The 13210-nt window shown below is 54.2% G+C and overlaps 10 protein-coding genes across 10 annotated transcripts; 5 read left to right on the top strand and 5 right to left on the bottom strand.

Moving 5' to 3' along the window:
• Positions 1–115: 115 nt before the first annotated feature.
• KRP23_7325 (Peroxisome biogenesis protein 2) lies at positions 116–1380 on the top strand (the record flags this gene model as incomplete). The annotated part of the gene is made up of 5 exons (XM_067892625.1): positions 116–415; positions 489–809; positions 882–962; positions 1041–1252; positions 1329–1380. The coding sequence occupies 5 exons, from the start codon at positions 116–118 to the stop codon at positions 1378–1380; spliced, it is 966 nt and encodes a 321-aa protein (XP_067744486.1).
• A 367-nt stretch (positions 1381–1747) lies between these two features.
• Positions 1748–2158, bottom strand: KRP23_7324 (histone H3; the record flags this gene model as incomplete). The annotated part of the gene is made up of 1 exon (XM_067892624.1): positions 1748–2158. The coding sequence occupies one exon, from the start codon at positions 2156–2158 to the stop codon at positions 1748–1750; it is 411 nt and encodes a 136-aa protein (XP_067744485.1).
• Positions 2159–2583: 425 nt separating this feature from the next.
• KRP23_7323 (Histone H4) lies at positions 2584–2895 on the top strand (the record flags this gene model as incomplete). The annotated part of the gene is made up of 1 exon (XM_067892622.1): positions 2584–2895. One exon carries the CDS (start codon positions 2584–2586, stop codon positions 2893–2895), a length of 312 nt encoding a protein of 103 aa, XP_067744484.1.
• A 239-nt stretch (positions 2896–3134) lies between these two features.
• On the bottom strand, positions 3135–3791 carry KRP23_7322 (uncharacterized protein; the record flags this gene model as incomplete). The annotated part of the gene is made up of 1 exon (XM_067892621.1): positions 3135–3791. The coding sequence occupies one exon, from the start codon at positions 3789–3791 to the stop codon at positions 3135–3137; it is 657 nt and encodes a 218-aa protein (XP_067744483.1).
• A 58-nt stretch (positions 3792–3849) lies between these two features.
• On the bottom strand, positions 3850–5354 carry KRP23_7321 (uncharacterized protein; the record flags this gene model as incomplete). Its single annotated transcript, XM_067892620.1, has 3 exons — positions 3850–5125; positions 5187–5215; positions 5292–5354. The coding sequence occupies 3 exons, from the start codon at positions 5352–5354 to the stop codon at positions 3850–3852; spliced, it is 1368 nt and encodes a 455-aa protein (XP_067744482.1).
• Positions 5355–5925: 571 nt separating this feature from the next.
• On the top strand, positions 5926–7651 carry KRP23_7320 (uncharacterized protein; the record flags this gene model as incomplete). Its single annotated transcript, XM_067892619.1, has 2 exons — positions 5926–6060; positions 6140–7651. 2 exons carry the CDS (start codon positions 5926–5928, stop codon positions 7649–7651), a joined length of 1647 nt encoding a protein of 548 aa, XP_067744481.1.
• A 452-nt stretch (positions 7652–8103) lies between these two features.
• Positions 8104–10100, bottom strand: KRP23_7319 (Replication protein A 70 kDa DNA-binding subunit; the record flags this gene model as incomplete). Its single annotated transcript, XM_067892618.1, has 3 exons — positions 8104–9777; positions 9836–9896; positions 9967–10100. 3 exons carry the CDS (start codon positions 10098–10100, stop codon positions 8104–8106), a joined length of 1869 nt encoding a protein of 622 aa, XP_067744480.1.
• A 154-nt stretch (positions 10101–10254) lies between these two features.
• On the top strand, positions 10255–10921 carry KRP23_7318 (Thioredoxin-like protein 4B; the record flags this gene model as incomplete). The annotated part of the gene is made up of 4 exons (XM_067892617.1): positions 10255–10389; positions 10458–10609; positions 10687–10753; positions 10823–10921. 4 exons carry the CDS (start codon positions 10255–10257, stop codon positions 10919–10921), a joined length of 453 nt encoding a protein of 150 aa, XP_067744479.1.
• A 16-nt stretch (positions 10922–10937) lies between these two features.
• On the bottom strand, positions 10938–12770 carry KRP23_7317 (Tetratricopeptide repeat protein 16; the record flags this gene model as incomplete). The annotated part of the gene is made up of 3 exons (XM_067892616.1): positions 10938–11177; positions 11248–11529; positions 11607–12770. The coding sequence occupies 3 exons, from the start codon at positions 12768–12770 to the stop codon at positions 10938–10940; spliced, it is 1686 nt and encodes a 561-aa protein (XP_067744478.1).
• A 161-nt stretch (positions 12771–12931) lies between these two features.
• Positions 12932–13207, top strand: KRP23_7316 (Dynein light chain 2, cytoplasmic; the record flags this gene model as incomplete). The annotated part of the gene is made up of 1 exon (XM_067892615.1): positions 12932–13207. One exon carries the CDS (start codon positions 12932–12934, stop codon positions 13205–13207), a length of 276 nt encoding a protein of 91 aa, XP_067744477.1.
• Positions 13208–13210: the final 3 nt, after the last annotated feature.

Genomic DNA, 13210 nt, shown 5'->3' with positions numbered 1-13210 from the left:
ACCTCTTCGGAATTGAAGCCTATTGATAGGAGGGTCACTATTGTAAAATCAACGATACTGTACCATTAGCTGCGTCAACCAGAACCAAAACCGGAACCTACCTCAAGCAGAAGCCATGCAGCCCCACGTGCAGGCAGCGGCAGCAGCGCTGCAGGAAAGTCGCGCGGCTGCCTCCAAGGACGATAGAGACCCCGCATTGCACGTCCCGTACCAATCACTACGCAGCCCGTCGAGTAACCTCCGCGTGAACAAGTGGGACGCGCTGATCCTGGACTCGGAGATCCTCGGGCTGCTCAAGACGCCCATGAAGAGCATGTTCAGCATGTTTGAGCCTGGTGTCGTGGACCGCATCAAGCCTGAGATTGATGCAGTGCTTGGGGCGCTGCTGTTCGCATTCACCACAGGCCTCGGAAGGGTACAGGGTGCTGTTGCTTTTCATGTTGGCGATGTATCTCTGACGGTTAGCACTGTTGATGCTCTTATTGCAGCCGACGCCGGGCATGAAGCTGGAGAACGTTCGATATGCACCACACTTGCTGTCTCGACAACGCGTTGGCGCCTTCTTTTTGTTGTCAGTGGGGGTGCCGTACGTGTGGAAGCGTTTGTTTCGGTACCTCTCGTCTGCCCGATGGACAACCAGAAGTGGTGTCGATGCATCCGACGAAGGCGAAACTTCGCGTGAGCGGGTGTTGGCGGTGCTGAAGAAGTTGGAGACGCTTGTGATCACGTGCCAATTCGTGAACCTGCTCGTCTTCTTGCGCAAGGGTACATATCGCTCGCTGCCTGAGAGGTGCCTCGGAATGAAAATGGTACGATGCAGGAGCTGGGCTTGAATTCGTAGAGGTGTTTTGTTCACCATTGTTATCGTGCTCGTGTTACAGGAAAGTATCTCGTCATCAACGGCACCTCGGTCGATTAACTTTGAGTACATGACCCGCCAGTTGCTGTGGGACGGAGTGATGGTACGTTGTTGCTACATGTAGCTTTTTGGGAGATATTAGGCGTGGCAAGTATCTAACTTGTGTTTTTCGTGCATCCAGGAATTCGGCAGCTTTGCCCTGCCCTTCTTAACGTGGAGTAGCTTGCGCACGAGCGCGGTGTTGCAAGGAAGTTTGCCTGCAGCCGGTGCTCGCGCGTCGCAGTGCTGCCTATGTGGTATTTCCCCGCCGCAGACGCCGTACATCACATCGTGCAAGCACGTGTACTGCTACTACTGCCTGCAGACTGCTGTCGCCACGGAAGACGACTTTGCGTACGTGTCTTGCAGCGAGTGTTGCTTCGACTGGTACATGTTACTTACCTTCTTTGCTCATTGTATCCTTCTGTAGCTGTGTAGCCTGCGGAGTGAAGTTTGATTCGTCCCAGCGATTGCGAGCATAGATCCACATTGTATGAATCGCTTCAACTATTGATACCATGTGCATCTGGAATTCTTTATGCACGCACTGCAGACTCTGTAGTGCATTTCCAAACACTCATCATCTACTGCGGCGTTGGCCATGCTAGCCCTAAAATAAAAGAGCAGACTAGTACAATGCCACTCATCTTCGTTAGGGTCTACAGTACACGACCTACCTCTCTACACAAGTAAGCTACCGTTTTGGTTTCTTTCAGAATGGGTGGTGTTAAAAAACACCAGTATGAAAAGTTAGTCAGCTCATGAGAGCCAACTGAGTAGGACGGGCTCGTCACATACGTGAGCAAACCCTTAGCGAGCCATTGCCACTATCCGAGGATAGTAGACAACTTACGAGCGCTCGCCACGAATGCGGCGGGCCAGCTGGATGTCCTTGGGCATGATCGTGACACGCTTGGCGTGGATGGCGCACAGGTTCGTGTCCTCGAACAGACCCACGAGGTAGGCCTCAGCAGCCTCCTGCAGGGCAAGGACGGCAGAGCCCTGGAAGCGCAGGTCCGTCTTGAAGTCCTGGGCGATTTCACGCACCAGACGCTGGAACGGCAGCTTGCGGATCAGAAGCTCCGTCGACTTCTGGTAGCGACGGATCTCACGCAGAGCGACCGTACCCGGGCGGTAACGGTGGGGCTTCTTGACGCCGCCCGTGGCGGGGGCCGACTTGCGGGCAGCCTTGGTGGCGAGCTGCTTGCGCGGGGCCTTGCCACCGGTGGACTTGCGGGCGGTCTGCTTGGTACGAGCCATTTCGACTTGGAGGTTTGCGGTGCGGTCGGGTGTTGAGAGCGGAGCAAATTGGGGAATGACTCGGCAGGTGCCGTTCAAACGGTGTCGAAGACCAGACCACAGAGAGGCCCGAAACGTCGGCGGAAGAGGGTGCTCCACCAATCGCACGGCCTGGGGACGCATTTTTGGCCAGTAGGAGAGGCATCTTCGGTTGTTCCACCAATCAGCCCACGGAAACCAAGTTGCCTCTACCTCGTCCAATGAGCGACGAGAAAGCGGGGACAACAGCGTAGTGTCTTGAGGCCAACTTGGCGCGCAGAATACATAGGCGGGAAAGGACCGAACGACGCGCAGCCAGTGCCGCGGATTTGCGTCGGAGGCTCCTTCCAGCAGCTCATTCTGCAATCTTCCAACCAAGAAGCAAGCAAACAACCAACTCAAGCAACATGTCTGGACGTGGCAAAGGAGGCAAGGGACTCGGCAAGGGCGGCGCCAAGCGTCACCGCAAGGTTCTTCGCGACAACATCCAGGGCATCACCAAGCCCGCTATCCGTCGTCTCGCACGTCGTGGCGGTGTGAAGCGTATCTCTGGCCTCATCTACGAGGAGACGCGTGGTGTGCTCAAGGTCTTCCTCGAGAACGTTATCCGCGACTCGGTCACCTACACGGAGCACGCTCGCCGCAAAACCGTGACGGCCATGGACGTCGTGTACGCCCTCAAGCGTCAGGGCCGCACCCTGTACGGCTTCGGCGGATAAGCGCATTCCCGCTGACCGCATTGGATTCTTCTTGAGCCGTGTGCTCACGGATCCTACAACTCGCTTTCAAATGGTGTTCTTCTGTCTAGCGTCCCGTAATGAGATGCCAGGATAGCAGGATACTGACTTGGAGCTACATTTCCTGGTGTTTTTTAACACCACCCTTTCCAAAGAATCATCAGTCTGTAAGTAGGTTTAGCTAGCTCCTGTTATTGAGGTGTTGGCAACTTGTAGAAGAGCTATCCCCGGCGCAACCACGGCTTTCGAGCCTGCTTGTGTTGTTCTGTGTAGAATTCCTCTCTCGCTAGAATGTCCCGGGTTATTGGCAAGTCTGTGACAGACACAGTCAAGTCGTAGCGCGTAGCGATGGCGCGAGGGCCATAGACTCCGATGTGCAGCGCGATCCAGCGACTGCCGCCCTCTTCGTCCTTGCGCGGGAACCCGTCGAGATACGTGTAGAGCTTGATGAGCTCGTTGCCAGGTCGCTGCGCGATCCACGAGGAGTGGCCCATGCGCGGATACTTGACCTCGCTGGAGAGGTAGAGGTTGGCGTCGCCGCCCTCGGACACGTCGTCGTCGTTGCACAACAACTCCACCGTGATGAGGTGCTCGTGTTCGTGGCGAGCCACACACAAATGGTAAAAAATGTAGCTGGTGGGGATCACGGTGCCATTCACAGTCATGTTGGGCGCGACGCGAGTGCCCAGCGCCAGGCCCCACTGTGCGATCGTCCCGTCGGACGCCAGCTGGATCTCGTCGACTTCGCACGCCGAGTCGGCCGAAGGCTCCAGTGGGGAGCCGCCGACAAGCGCTTCTTGCGAGTAGACATCAGCTGTCGATGTACAGCCAGAGAAGACGGCGCCCCACACGAGCAGAAGCAGCCACCGCGGCAGCATTTGGGAATGGCTATGAGGTAGCTAAATTGTGAATCTACCTATGTTTCAGAGGCGTTACTCACTCCTCGAAGGTCTCAATTTGGACTCCGGATCGAAGTACCAGCGCTGGAGGATCCCAGCTCACGTCTTGCGTCAACAGGTTCACATAGTACACTTGGCCAGAGCTGGGGTCGACCGCCTGCTTGAAGCGCTGCACCAGCCTCGCGCCCAGCTCTTCCTTCGCCTTCTTTGCCCGGTACAGTCCTTGCAGTCGCGTTGCTGCCTCCTCTTCAGTCCATTGACGAGGTTCCCTCGACGCTGTTCCGTTCATCAGTGACTGAAGTTTTTTCTGCCGCGTCCGAGGTGTGAACACGTCCGACTCCGCCCCACGCAGCAGCAGAGGCTTCTCCCACGTCGTCTCCTTCGTGCGAGTGTTGTGGTAGTAATATAGCCCTTGCTCCGGATCGTAAATCCGCTCGTAGACTGCGCGGGACATCCGAAGTAAGTTTCGAAAGCCCGCCTTGCGTCGATATGCGCGCTGCAGCATGCACGCAGCTTCTTCTGAGGTCAATGGTTCACTGCGTTCGTTTACAGTTTGCCTTTTTTGTTCTGGCCGCTCCTCCACGTCTTTCTGCAGCTTGAATCGTGTGCGAGGTGTTAACAAGTCTTCGTCACTCACCCAGCGAGGCTTCTCCCACTTGACTTCTTTTGTCCTGGTGTTATGGTAGTAGAATCGCTGAGTATGGGCATCCCATATTTTCTCGTATACGGATGAGATCAGTTTTCTCATGTGGCGGCGCGCGAAATGAGAACGTGCCATCGCTTGCAGCTTTGAGGCTGCTTGGCGTTCCTCTTCCTCCCTCGAAGCGAAAAGCACCTTGATTTTCTTCTTCTTGTTAACGGTTGAATCTGCCAAAGCTTCGTTTCCGAGGGCGACAGGCTTCGTCCATTGTGTTTCCTGGGTGTACTTGTTGTAGTAATATGTTTGCCCCGTCGTCGGGTCTTCGAAGCTGGCGTAGACATCCCGGACTAGTGCTTTGAGCTGCTTTCGTGCTCTACGAATTTTCCACATGGATTGGATTCTTGCGAGCGCTTCTTCACGGGTCAGCGGTGGCTTCTGCTCGAGCTGTTCGTGAATTTGCTCTACTAAGCCTTTAAGAGTGCCATATATCCTGGAAACCGTGGTGTAAGTCTTCTTAAAATCGATCGAGCTTGAAGAAGAAGGCTGCAGTGTGAAGTCTTCTTCAGTAGAAGAAAGTTGCACGCGCTTCTTGGGTGGAGGAGAGCGCGCTAAGAACGCCTGTGTATCAGAGAGCAGCAATTTCAGCTCCGCTGCATCCTGCTCAAGGTGGTGTCTGCAGCAAAATTAAACGTTGTTAAAATCGAAGCTAGGGCAACGGAAGCTTTCCTACGAACCTCGTGATGTGCGCTACCCATTCTTCTTCCTGATTAGTGGCGTCTGTGATGAGGAAGTACTTTAGTTAGCAATTTGTCAGATATGGTCTTATAAGCAGTCTGCACCTTGAATCGCAGTCCAAGAGTGAGGTAGTCGATAGTCAGGATGCCGAGCAGCGAAACATGCATCGCAGTAGTATCCTAGCTGACTTTCATCGAACCTTCAGGAAAAATGTTAGTGTGTATCGCCAAAATAAATACACTGGCATGACTCGCACTTGGCACAACTGTGGCATTGTTTCGTGGCCAGCGCACCGTGGCAGTGGAAGTGGAAACTACATCGACTCTAGTCACACGTGCAAAAAAGGAAACCAACAATGTCAGGTTTCTTGAACAAGGAAGGCAAACCTAGCTGGCTGTATACCGGTGGAAACTCAATGCCCTGGAATTGACGGAGATGCGGACGCTTTTTGAGGACTGTAGGCTTGCTTTCTGACGAAATTTCTTCTCGGGCTCTGAATTTGGCGATGACTTCGTGGCGATTGATCGCCGCCCGCGGTACAGGTGGTCCATGAGCGCTCACTCTTGGATCACCGAGACCACCGGGCCACTCTGGGTACGTGTCGGAGTTGTTCATGACCTGTTCCTACTCCATCCAACAAGTGCTGTCGCCCCAAAGACAATCAAGGCTATTCCTGTCAAGCTAAATCCAAGATGCCTCTTCAAACACATTTCAAGCCGCTTGCGAGTACATTGACCGATGAGGGTGCTACTCGTGAACGCCTACCCAGCCTCGAGCAAGCGCGGCCGAGAAAGGTTTGAGCAATTCCGACGCCATGTCACTCGTGTGGTGAGGGAGCTGCAGAAAGCTGAAGTGACACGAGTCGAAGTCCTGGTACTTACTGCCTGGAACTGTGTTCTTATAAAACGATCAGTCAACTAATCTCGGGAATACTGCGTATTTGTTGTTGTAGGAGAAGCACCGTAGCAATCTTGACTCGTTTCTGTTTGAGCTCCATTCGGAGTTTGCTGACCCCAACAACATCACAAACTTTGATCAGCTCGATTTCGTATTCGTGGATGGCGATGCAAATTCCAGTCCCTGGGCACCAAATATGCGCAAGCTCGCACTATTGACCAAAATGTGCATGATGACTGGGAAGTGCTTCTTCGGCAGTGGTATCGGTGCGTCGCTGTTAGCTTTCCTATGCTCTACAGGGGGTGAGCACTTTCGTGTCATAAACAACGACGGCAAAGGCAGTCTTATTGATAAGTTGCAGGATGTCCCACCGCCACCGCAAGGACCTATACCTGTCGGTTTTGTATCTCCACGCGGCGGAGACAACAATGTGCTACTGGACATCAAAAGCGGCGACTTTTTCGTGTTTGCTGAACGGGAACACAGCTGGATACCGAAAGGTAACACGGGTCTCGTTCTTCACTCGAGTGATAGCGCTCGTTGTTATGGGGCCCGACCGAACTCGGCCCGTGCTGGCAGCAAAAAAACAGCCGTCGGTCAAATCAGTCAACCACTTTTCCTTGCCAAACGTGGTGAGCAACGTTGCTGCATCCGTCTCGAAGTATCAAACCAACACCCAGTGATTACCACAACGTTTCCTCGACTACGAGAGCTGGTCCTCAACTGCAAAAGCAAGTGGGACCTAGATGAAAAAATTGCCAGTACGGGTGGCAACAAGTACCGTGTCCTCATTGATAGTAATCGCGGCCCGATGCTGTTGGAGTTCGGAAATTGTTTCGGGTCGCATTTTGAGTTAGGCGGTGAATATCCAGAGTCACTAGCACTGCTGCGCAACTTCGCATTGAAAAAGTATGATGAACTCAGGGTGCATGCTCACATTGACCGCAGTTATGTATCGGCAATCAGCGGGTCTGCTCGACTAAAGCAGAGGCTCGCTCTAGCTCAAAACAAACACGTCGGCGCCACGTATGCTTCTCGAACAGAAACGATTTCACCTGACAACAACAACAGGCATCTAATCGAAGGCAACGAAGGGATCGGGGTTGGCAGGACGTCTCCGAAGCGCTGCCGCCCCGTATCAGCAGGTCCATACCGTTCGAGACCGCATGAAGCCATTTCGAGGCGCATCCAGACGTCAAGGTCAGCTTACCCGTCAACACCTGAGCATCGATTGATTCAACCGATCAGCAATGTGAGTGCGAGTCTGGTAGGCAGCAAAACTGCTGCAGTTCAGTCTGCCAGAAATGATCAACAAGGAAGCTCCAACAACACAGAGGTCCGTCCGGAGATGGAGGAGATTCCACCAAATGCACAATATCAAGCGAAACCACCGCGAATTGTTCGCGTTCCTCAGAAGAACGAGCTGGAAAAGCCTTACTGCGCGCAACACCGCTTTGTTAAGATGCGCAAGGAGGAAAAAAATCTCGTTAATGGTTACTACTCGGTGGTGAACGATGCGCCATACGTGAGCGCATACGAACAGGACACCGTCGCCAAGCAGGTATGAGCTCATTTGCATAGTTCGGCCCTGCGATCATCTAACGACTGCATGTGTCATAAATGCAGCGGAGCAAGCTGAGATGGATTGGAGGGCCCTTCCGTACAGCTATCGGGAAGGCATCAACACACGTGACACCGGAATGTAGCGTTTTCATCGAAGATCCATTTGTGCAGAAGAACATACCATTCTACATGACCCAACGGCGACAGCTCGATCCTGACGAATCCAGTACCACAGCTGATGATGGTAGATCCTCGCAGCAACTACGCGGAAGCCGCCAGAGAGCTCGCGGAAAGTAGTTCTGTCCAAAGTCTCACACGTTAAAAGCCGGTAAACACGAATTCATAAAGTTAACAACAGTCAATACTAGCTCGCACCAGCCCAAGCACGACCAACTGTTACGATTTCCGGGGTTGGCCTGCGTTCGTTCTTGTTTCTTGTTCGCCCCCGCCAGCCGATTAACTGTACTGGGCAATAGCTTGAAGCAGATCCTTAGACTCTTGCACGAAGTTAACAGGCTCCAGGTTCGTAACACTAGCCTTGACACGCAGCTCCTCCTGCACGTTCTCCGCCTTCACACGAAGCCGGCAAACATACTGCTTGAACAACGCATCCTTGAAAGTTGATTCGAAAAGAGCCGGGTTCGTGTCACGCAGCTCGCCAATTTCATCTGCGGTGCGGCCGTTCATCACCACCTTGCCTTGGTCGTTGAAGCATGTCGTCCATGTGCTGCCAGTGTGGTCCAGCATCACCACTGAAAGAATGTAGCGGTTCTCGCACGTGCTGTAGGAAGTCTGACACTTCTCGCAAGTGTAATTTTGTGCCACATCAGCCATGACCTTCTTCTGGCACTTGGGGCAGGCCTGGTAGTAAACGCCCGTGTCATGCTTGATGAAGTTCACCGTGCCCTTCACAGTGATGTAATCCGGCTTCTGGCCGAAGCCGAGCTGCTTGCCCTTGATATCGTTGATGACTGCACGCTCAGCAAAAGTACCAAGAGAGCCGCCGCCAAAGCCACCGCCGCCAGTGCTAAGAGACTTGGTTTGAGCCGCGTTGCCGCCGTTGGAGAACCAGCTGACGAGGTGTCCAGCTTCAGGAATCGTCGGGTTGACAGTGAAGCTCGACCCCATTGTGGTGCCGATCGATCGACCGTTGTACTCGCTCACACGACAGCCTTTGATGGCCACAACTTGGTTCATCCAGTTGGAGCAATCCTCCTTTGCGCGTTCATTCCACAGGGTGCACTTGATCTCGGCGTTGGAATCATCCACAAGCGAAATATCACGCTTGAAAAGCTGCTTGCCAGCCTTCGACGTGATCTCGTTCACTTGACCTACATCGCGAACGATGCCAATGACATCCACGTTCGCCTCGGCCGGCACAGTTTCGATCTCGGCGATTTTCTTGAAAACGTAGTGCATCTGGGAGATCTGATTGTCCTCTGGTGCCGGAGAAATGTCCGAGTGCTGGTCGAACGTCACCTCGTAGTCATTGTCTACCGACGAGAAGCGGCGGTTGGCCATCTTGACTTTGCCGCCCGCGAAGTAAAAGACGTTGCCCGGACGCAGCATCTCGTAGAACTTGTCCACGCCGTCATTAAAGAAGGTGGCACGGATCTCGCCCCCCTTGGCATCTAGCAGGTCAACGCTGAAGAGCTTGCCGGAGCCGCGTGCGTTGGACCAGTTTTTGATCGGTGGGCGATTCGTCACGCGCGCCTTGATGGTCCAGCGGCCACCCGCGTACGGGTTCAGACTCTGGATGTCCGAGAGGCGAACGTTGGGGTCCTGGCGCACGACGGGCCCCCGATTGTAGGCTGATGGGGCCGGTTTCGCAGGCGGCGCGTAGCTCGAGGGGGCGGCAGGGGGCTGCTGGTGATTGACAGGGGCCTGGGGCTGCTGGTAGGAAGGCGCAGCAGGTCTCGCGCCAAGAGCAGCAGCAGGCGGGGCCGAAACCGCAGGGATGGGCGGGCCTTTCGCTCCCTCGATGTTCTGAGGGGCGCCAATGCGGTCGAAAGCCGGCACAATGTCGCCAATGCTCAGCACGATGAGGATCCGACGGCCCTGCACCTCGTTACCTAGGAAGTCCTTGAGCTGTAGCACGTAGTTGGTCTTGAGACTTTCGTTCTCCATCATCTGCGAGGTGTTCAGGTGGTTAGAGGGGGAGGGGTGGGCTCTAGAGCTCTAGACGTACCGGCGCCAGCTGCGTCGCGAGCATTCCGCTGATGTAGGATGTGCCATCAGACAGCACGATGCTGCACATACAGAGAGCGAGTTACTCATCAGGGTCGATTCCATCACACGGAGGAAAGACAAGCCGCGTACCGGTATCGATCGCCACCCGTGCCGCTAGCCGGCTTGATCTTCTTGGTGTCGATGATCTGCAGCCACGGCTCGAAGCCGTCGGGCGCCTGCTTGTTGTACAGCATCGACACAGCGTTGGGCGTGAGGTTCACCATGGTCTTTGGCTGGGTGGACTCGGATGTGATGTGAGGCCGTTGGCGCCAAAATTCATCGTACTTAGATATAAGTTTGGTGTACATAACACCAAATGTACCCGGGTTACGTGTTGGAAATGCATCGTGTCGGATTTTCAATACGATATTTCCAGCGATGGCGTCGCTCTTGCTGGAGCACCTTGAATGCAAGGCGACAGTGGACGATGCTATCCGCGGCACCAAGGACCGCGTGCTGGTGCTTCGCTTCGGTCGCGCCTCGGACACGGTGTGTCTGCAGCAGGACGACATCGTGCGTGGTGGAGATGCTGTCTATGTGTCTTGGGGTTGCGCTCGTTCTGACGTCTCTGCTGCGCGTAGCTGGCCAGGTGCGAGCGCGAGCTGTCCAAAATGGCTCGCCTGTGTCTCGTGGAGGCGGAACAAGTGCCCATCTACTGTCAGTACTTCGACATCACGCTCGTCCCTGCCACCCTCTTCTTCGTCAACGGTCAACACATGAAGGTGGACTACGGGTGCGTGCTACCGCACTCTTGCATAATGCAGAAACCTTCACTCTACTAATATATTATGTTTTATTGCACTGGAGCAGCACCCCCGACCACACCAAATTCATCGGCGCTTTCCGCACGAAACAGGACTTCATTGATCTCGTGGAGGTGCGTCAACCTGCAGCTCCTTTCCCACTTGTTGGGCTGTTTGGTGTGACTTGTTGCATGTGTGGGCAGGTAATTTATCGCGGTGCTAAGCGCGGCAAGTCGATTGTGAACTGTCCGATTGAAAAGTCGCGCATTCCGCAGTACGAACTCATCTACAAGGACATTTAATCAAGTTTCGGTCGAGTCACTTGAGTGTATTCATACTAGGTGGAGGCACTGTGGGTCGATTGTTGAAAAGATCCTGTACGCGCTGATTTGTCTTCTTGAAGGATTTTCGAGCGTCGTTCACGTTAGCCTGTAGCTTCTGCGAGCGTCGTTGTTGCGGTGAGCGTGCTAGAGCCGACGCGACTGGCTTCGCACGCTCGAGGACGCGCTGGCTGCTCGTTTCCGCCAGTGGCGCTACATTGTACTGCTGGAGTTTTGTCTGCGTGAGAGAAGAACACGACATCAGTCAGTCTGGAAAAATGTCCAGCATCGTCGAGATGAAAACCTACATGGGTTTCTGAGTCGTTCGGGTTCAGTCGCAGCGCTTGCAGATAATCTTCACATGCGGCTTGGTGTTTATCAAGATATCTTGCGGCGTCTCCTCTTCTCACGTAGTATGACGGGACGTTCGAATCCTGCTCGATAGCGTTGCCAAATTCCAGCTCCGCCTTGTCAAATAGAGCTCGGTTGAACAGCTCTACGCCAAACTGGTAATGCACGAGTGCAACGCGGGACTGAATACTTTGGTCTCCGGGAAGCAGTTCTAATGCGTGATGGTAATCTGCCAAGGCCTGAATCATAAAAGCACCAGCCACCAGGTTTGTCAGCGTGAAATCAAGAGTCGTTCGGGCCAACGTCGCACTCGTACCGCTTGAAAATTGCCAAGTCCCCGATACGCGTCTCCTCGATTAAGAAAGTGCTGTGGACTGACAAATTGCTCGCGAAAGAGATCTGCAAGCTCCATTTGCCCTCGAATAGCCTGGTTCATGGCATTTACAGCGAGTTGATACGACTTTTGTCGCAGGAAGCGAATACCAATGTCGTTCAGGATGAGACTGCGCTGCTTGGCCATGTCGCAATACTGGGGAGAGGTATCCCGTCCTGAATTGAGACGCAACATTGGCACCTGATGGTTGTCTTGGGGAGATTGGTGTTGATGCTGCGTCTGCATTGTGTGCAAGGCATCTTTTCGGTGGCGATGGCAACTAAGAGCTTTCTCAGTGTCTCGCAGTGCCATGTGGTACTCTCCAAGTTCTCGGTAGGCCGATGCACGCAGCAAATAGAGTTTGGTTTCTTCGGGTGTGATTTCGGTAGCCCTGGAAAGGTTTTGGATGGCATCTTCAAACTGATGGGCCATTAACTGCGTGCGAGCCTGCTCGTAGATTGTCTGAGACTCCTTGAGCAAGCGCTGCTCATGTCCAAGCACTTCTGGGTGGTCGGGTTGCAGGAGAGCTGCCTTATGAATGTCGGCAGTGGCTTTCTCTTGCATATGCAGTCGCCAATGCAACTTGGCACGGAGCACAAAGTACTCGACGTCGCGGCTATTGAGGCAAATGCAGTGGTCCACGTCCTGCACGGCCTTCTCGAAACAACCAGCTTCAATGTTTGCCACCGCACGGTGCAGCCAGTAGACTTCGTCCAGTGCGTTAAGCTGGATGGCCTCGTTGAGATAACCAAGCACAACGTCCGGGGACTCGCCTAAAGACAACAACGAGTACGCGTGGAGATCCAGTAACGCCGCGAGCTGGTCCTTAATGCGCTGCGGAGGGTCTGGGTCCACGGCGAACAGCTTCCGGTAATTCGCAAGTGCCGATTTGACGTCGCAAAGCTCCCAATACACCTGCGCGCGCTTCGCGTACAGTTGCGCATGCTCTGGTCGCAAGAAGATGGCCTTGGTCAGGCATTGCAGCGCTCCATCCAGATCGCAGACAGCTATTCGCTTGTCAGCCTCTTCCTCTTTTTGTCGCGACGCCGCCAGGGGTGTCAAGTCTGTCGTCGAAGCACTTTTACTCAGGCCGGAGGAAGTCTCCATGGTGTATCGGTCGGTGCCCAAATGCAGAGGCGCTGATCAACTTAACCGCCGACCATCGGACGTCTGACCAAATCGAGAGCTGTCGGCGACACTATCGGGCGAAAGGTCGGGGAGCTCAGCGGCGGACCAAGAGCAGTATCTAAACGCGAAGGCAGAGCGCAATGGGGACCCAAGTGAAGCCCGTGGTGAAGACCTCGACGATGGATCAGGAGCTGCAGGACGAGGTGATTGCTGTCGCGCAGGTTGCGATGAGCACGGAGACGAACGAGCAGGAGATCGCAGCTAAGGTGAAGCAGCACTTTGAGCAGAAATACCACGGGCTACTGTGGCACTGCTGCGTCGGACGCAATGTCGCGTGCTACGTGACCCATGAGCAGTCCAAGTTCCTCTACTTCTACATTGGTCAGATGGCTGTCGTGCTCTTCGCCACCGCCTAAGCT

The sequence above is a fragment of the Phytophthora ramorum genome (assembly GCF_020800215.1).
Source record: "Phytophthora ramorum isolate Pr-102 chromosome Unknown Phyram_PR-102_s0006, whole genome shotgun sequence".
Lineage (NCBI taxonomy): Eukaryota > Oomycota > Peronosporomycetes > Peronosporales > Peronosporaceae > Phytophthora > Phytophthora ramorum.
This window is presented reverse-complemented; position numbering and strand designations above follow the sequence as displayed.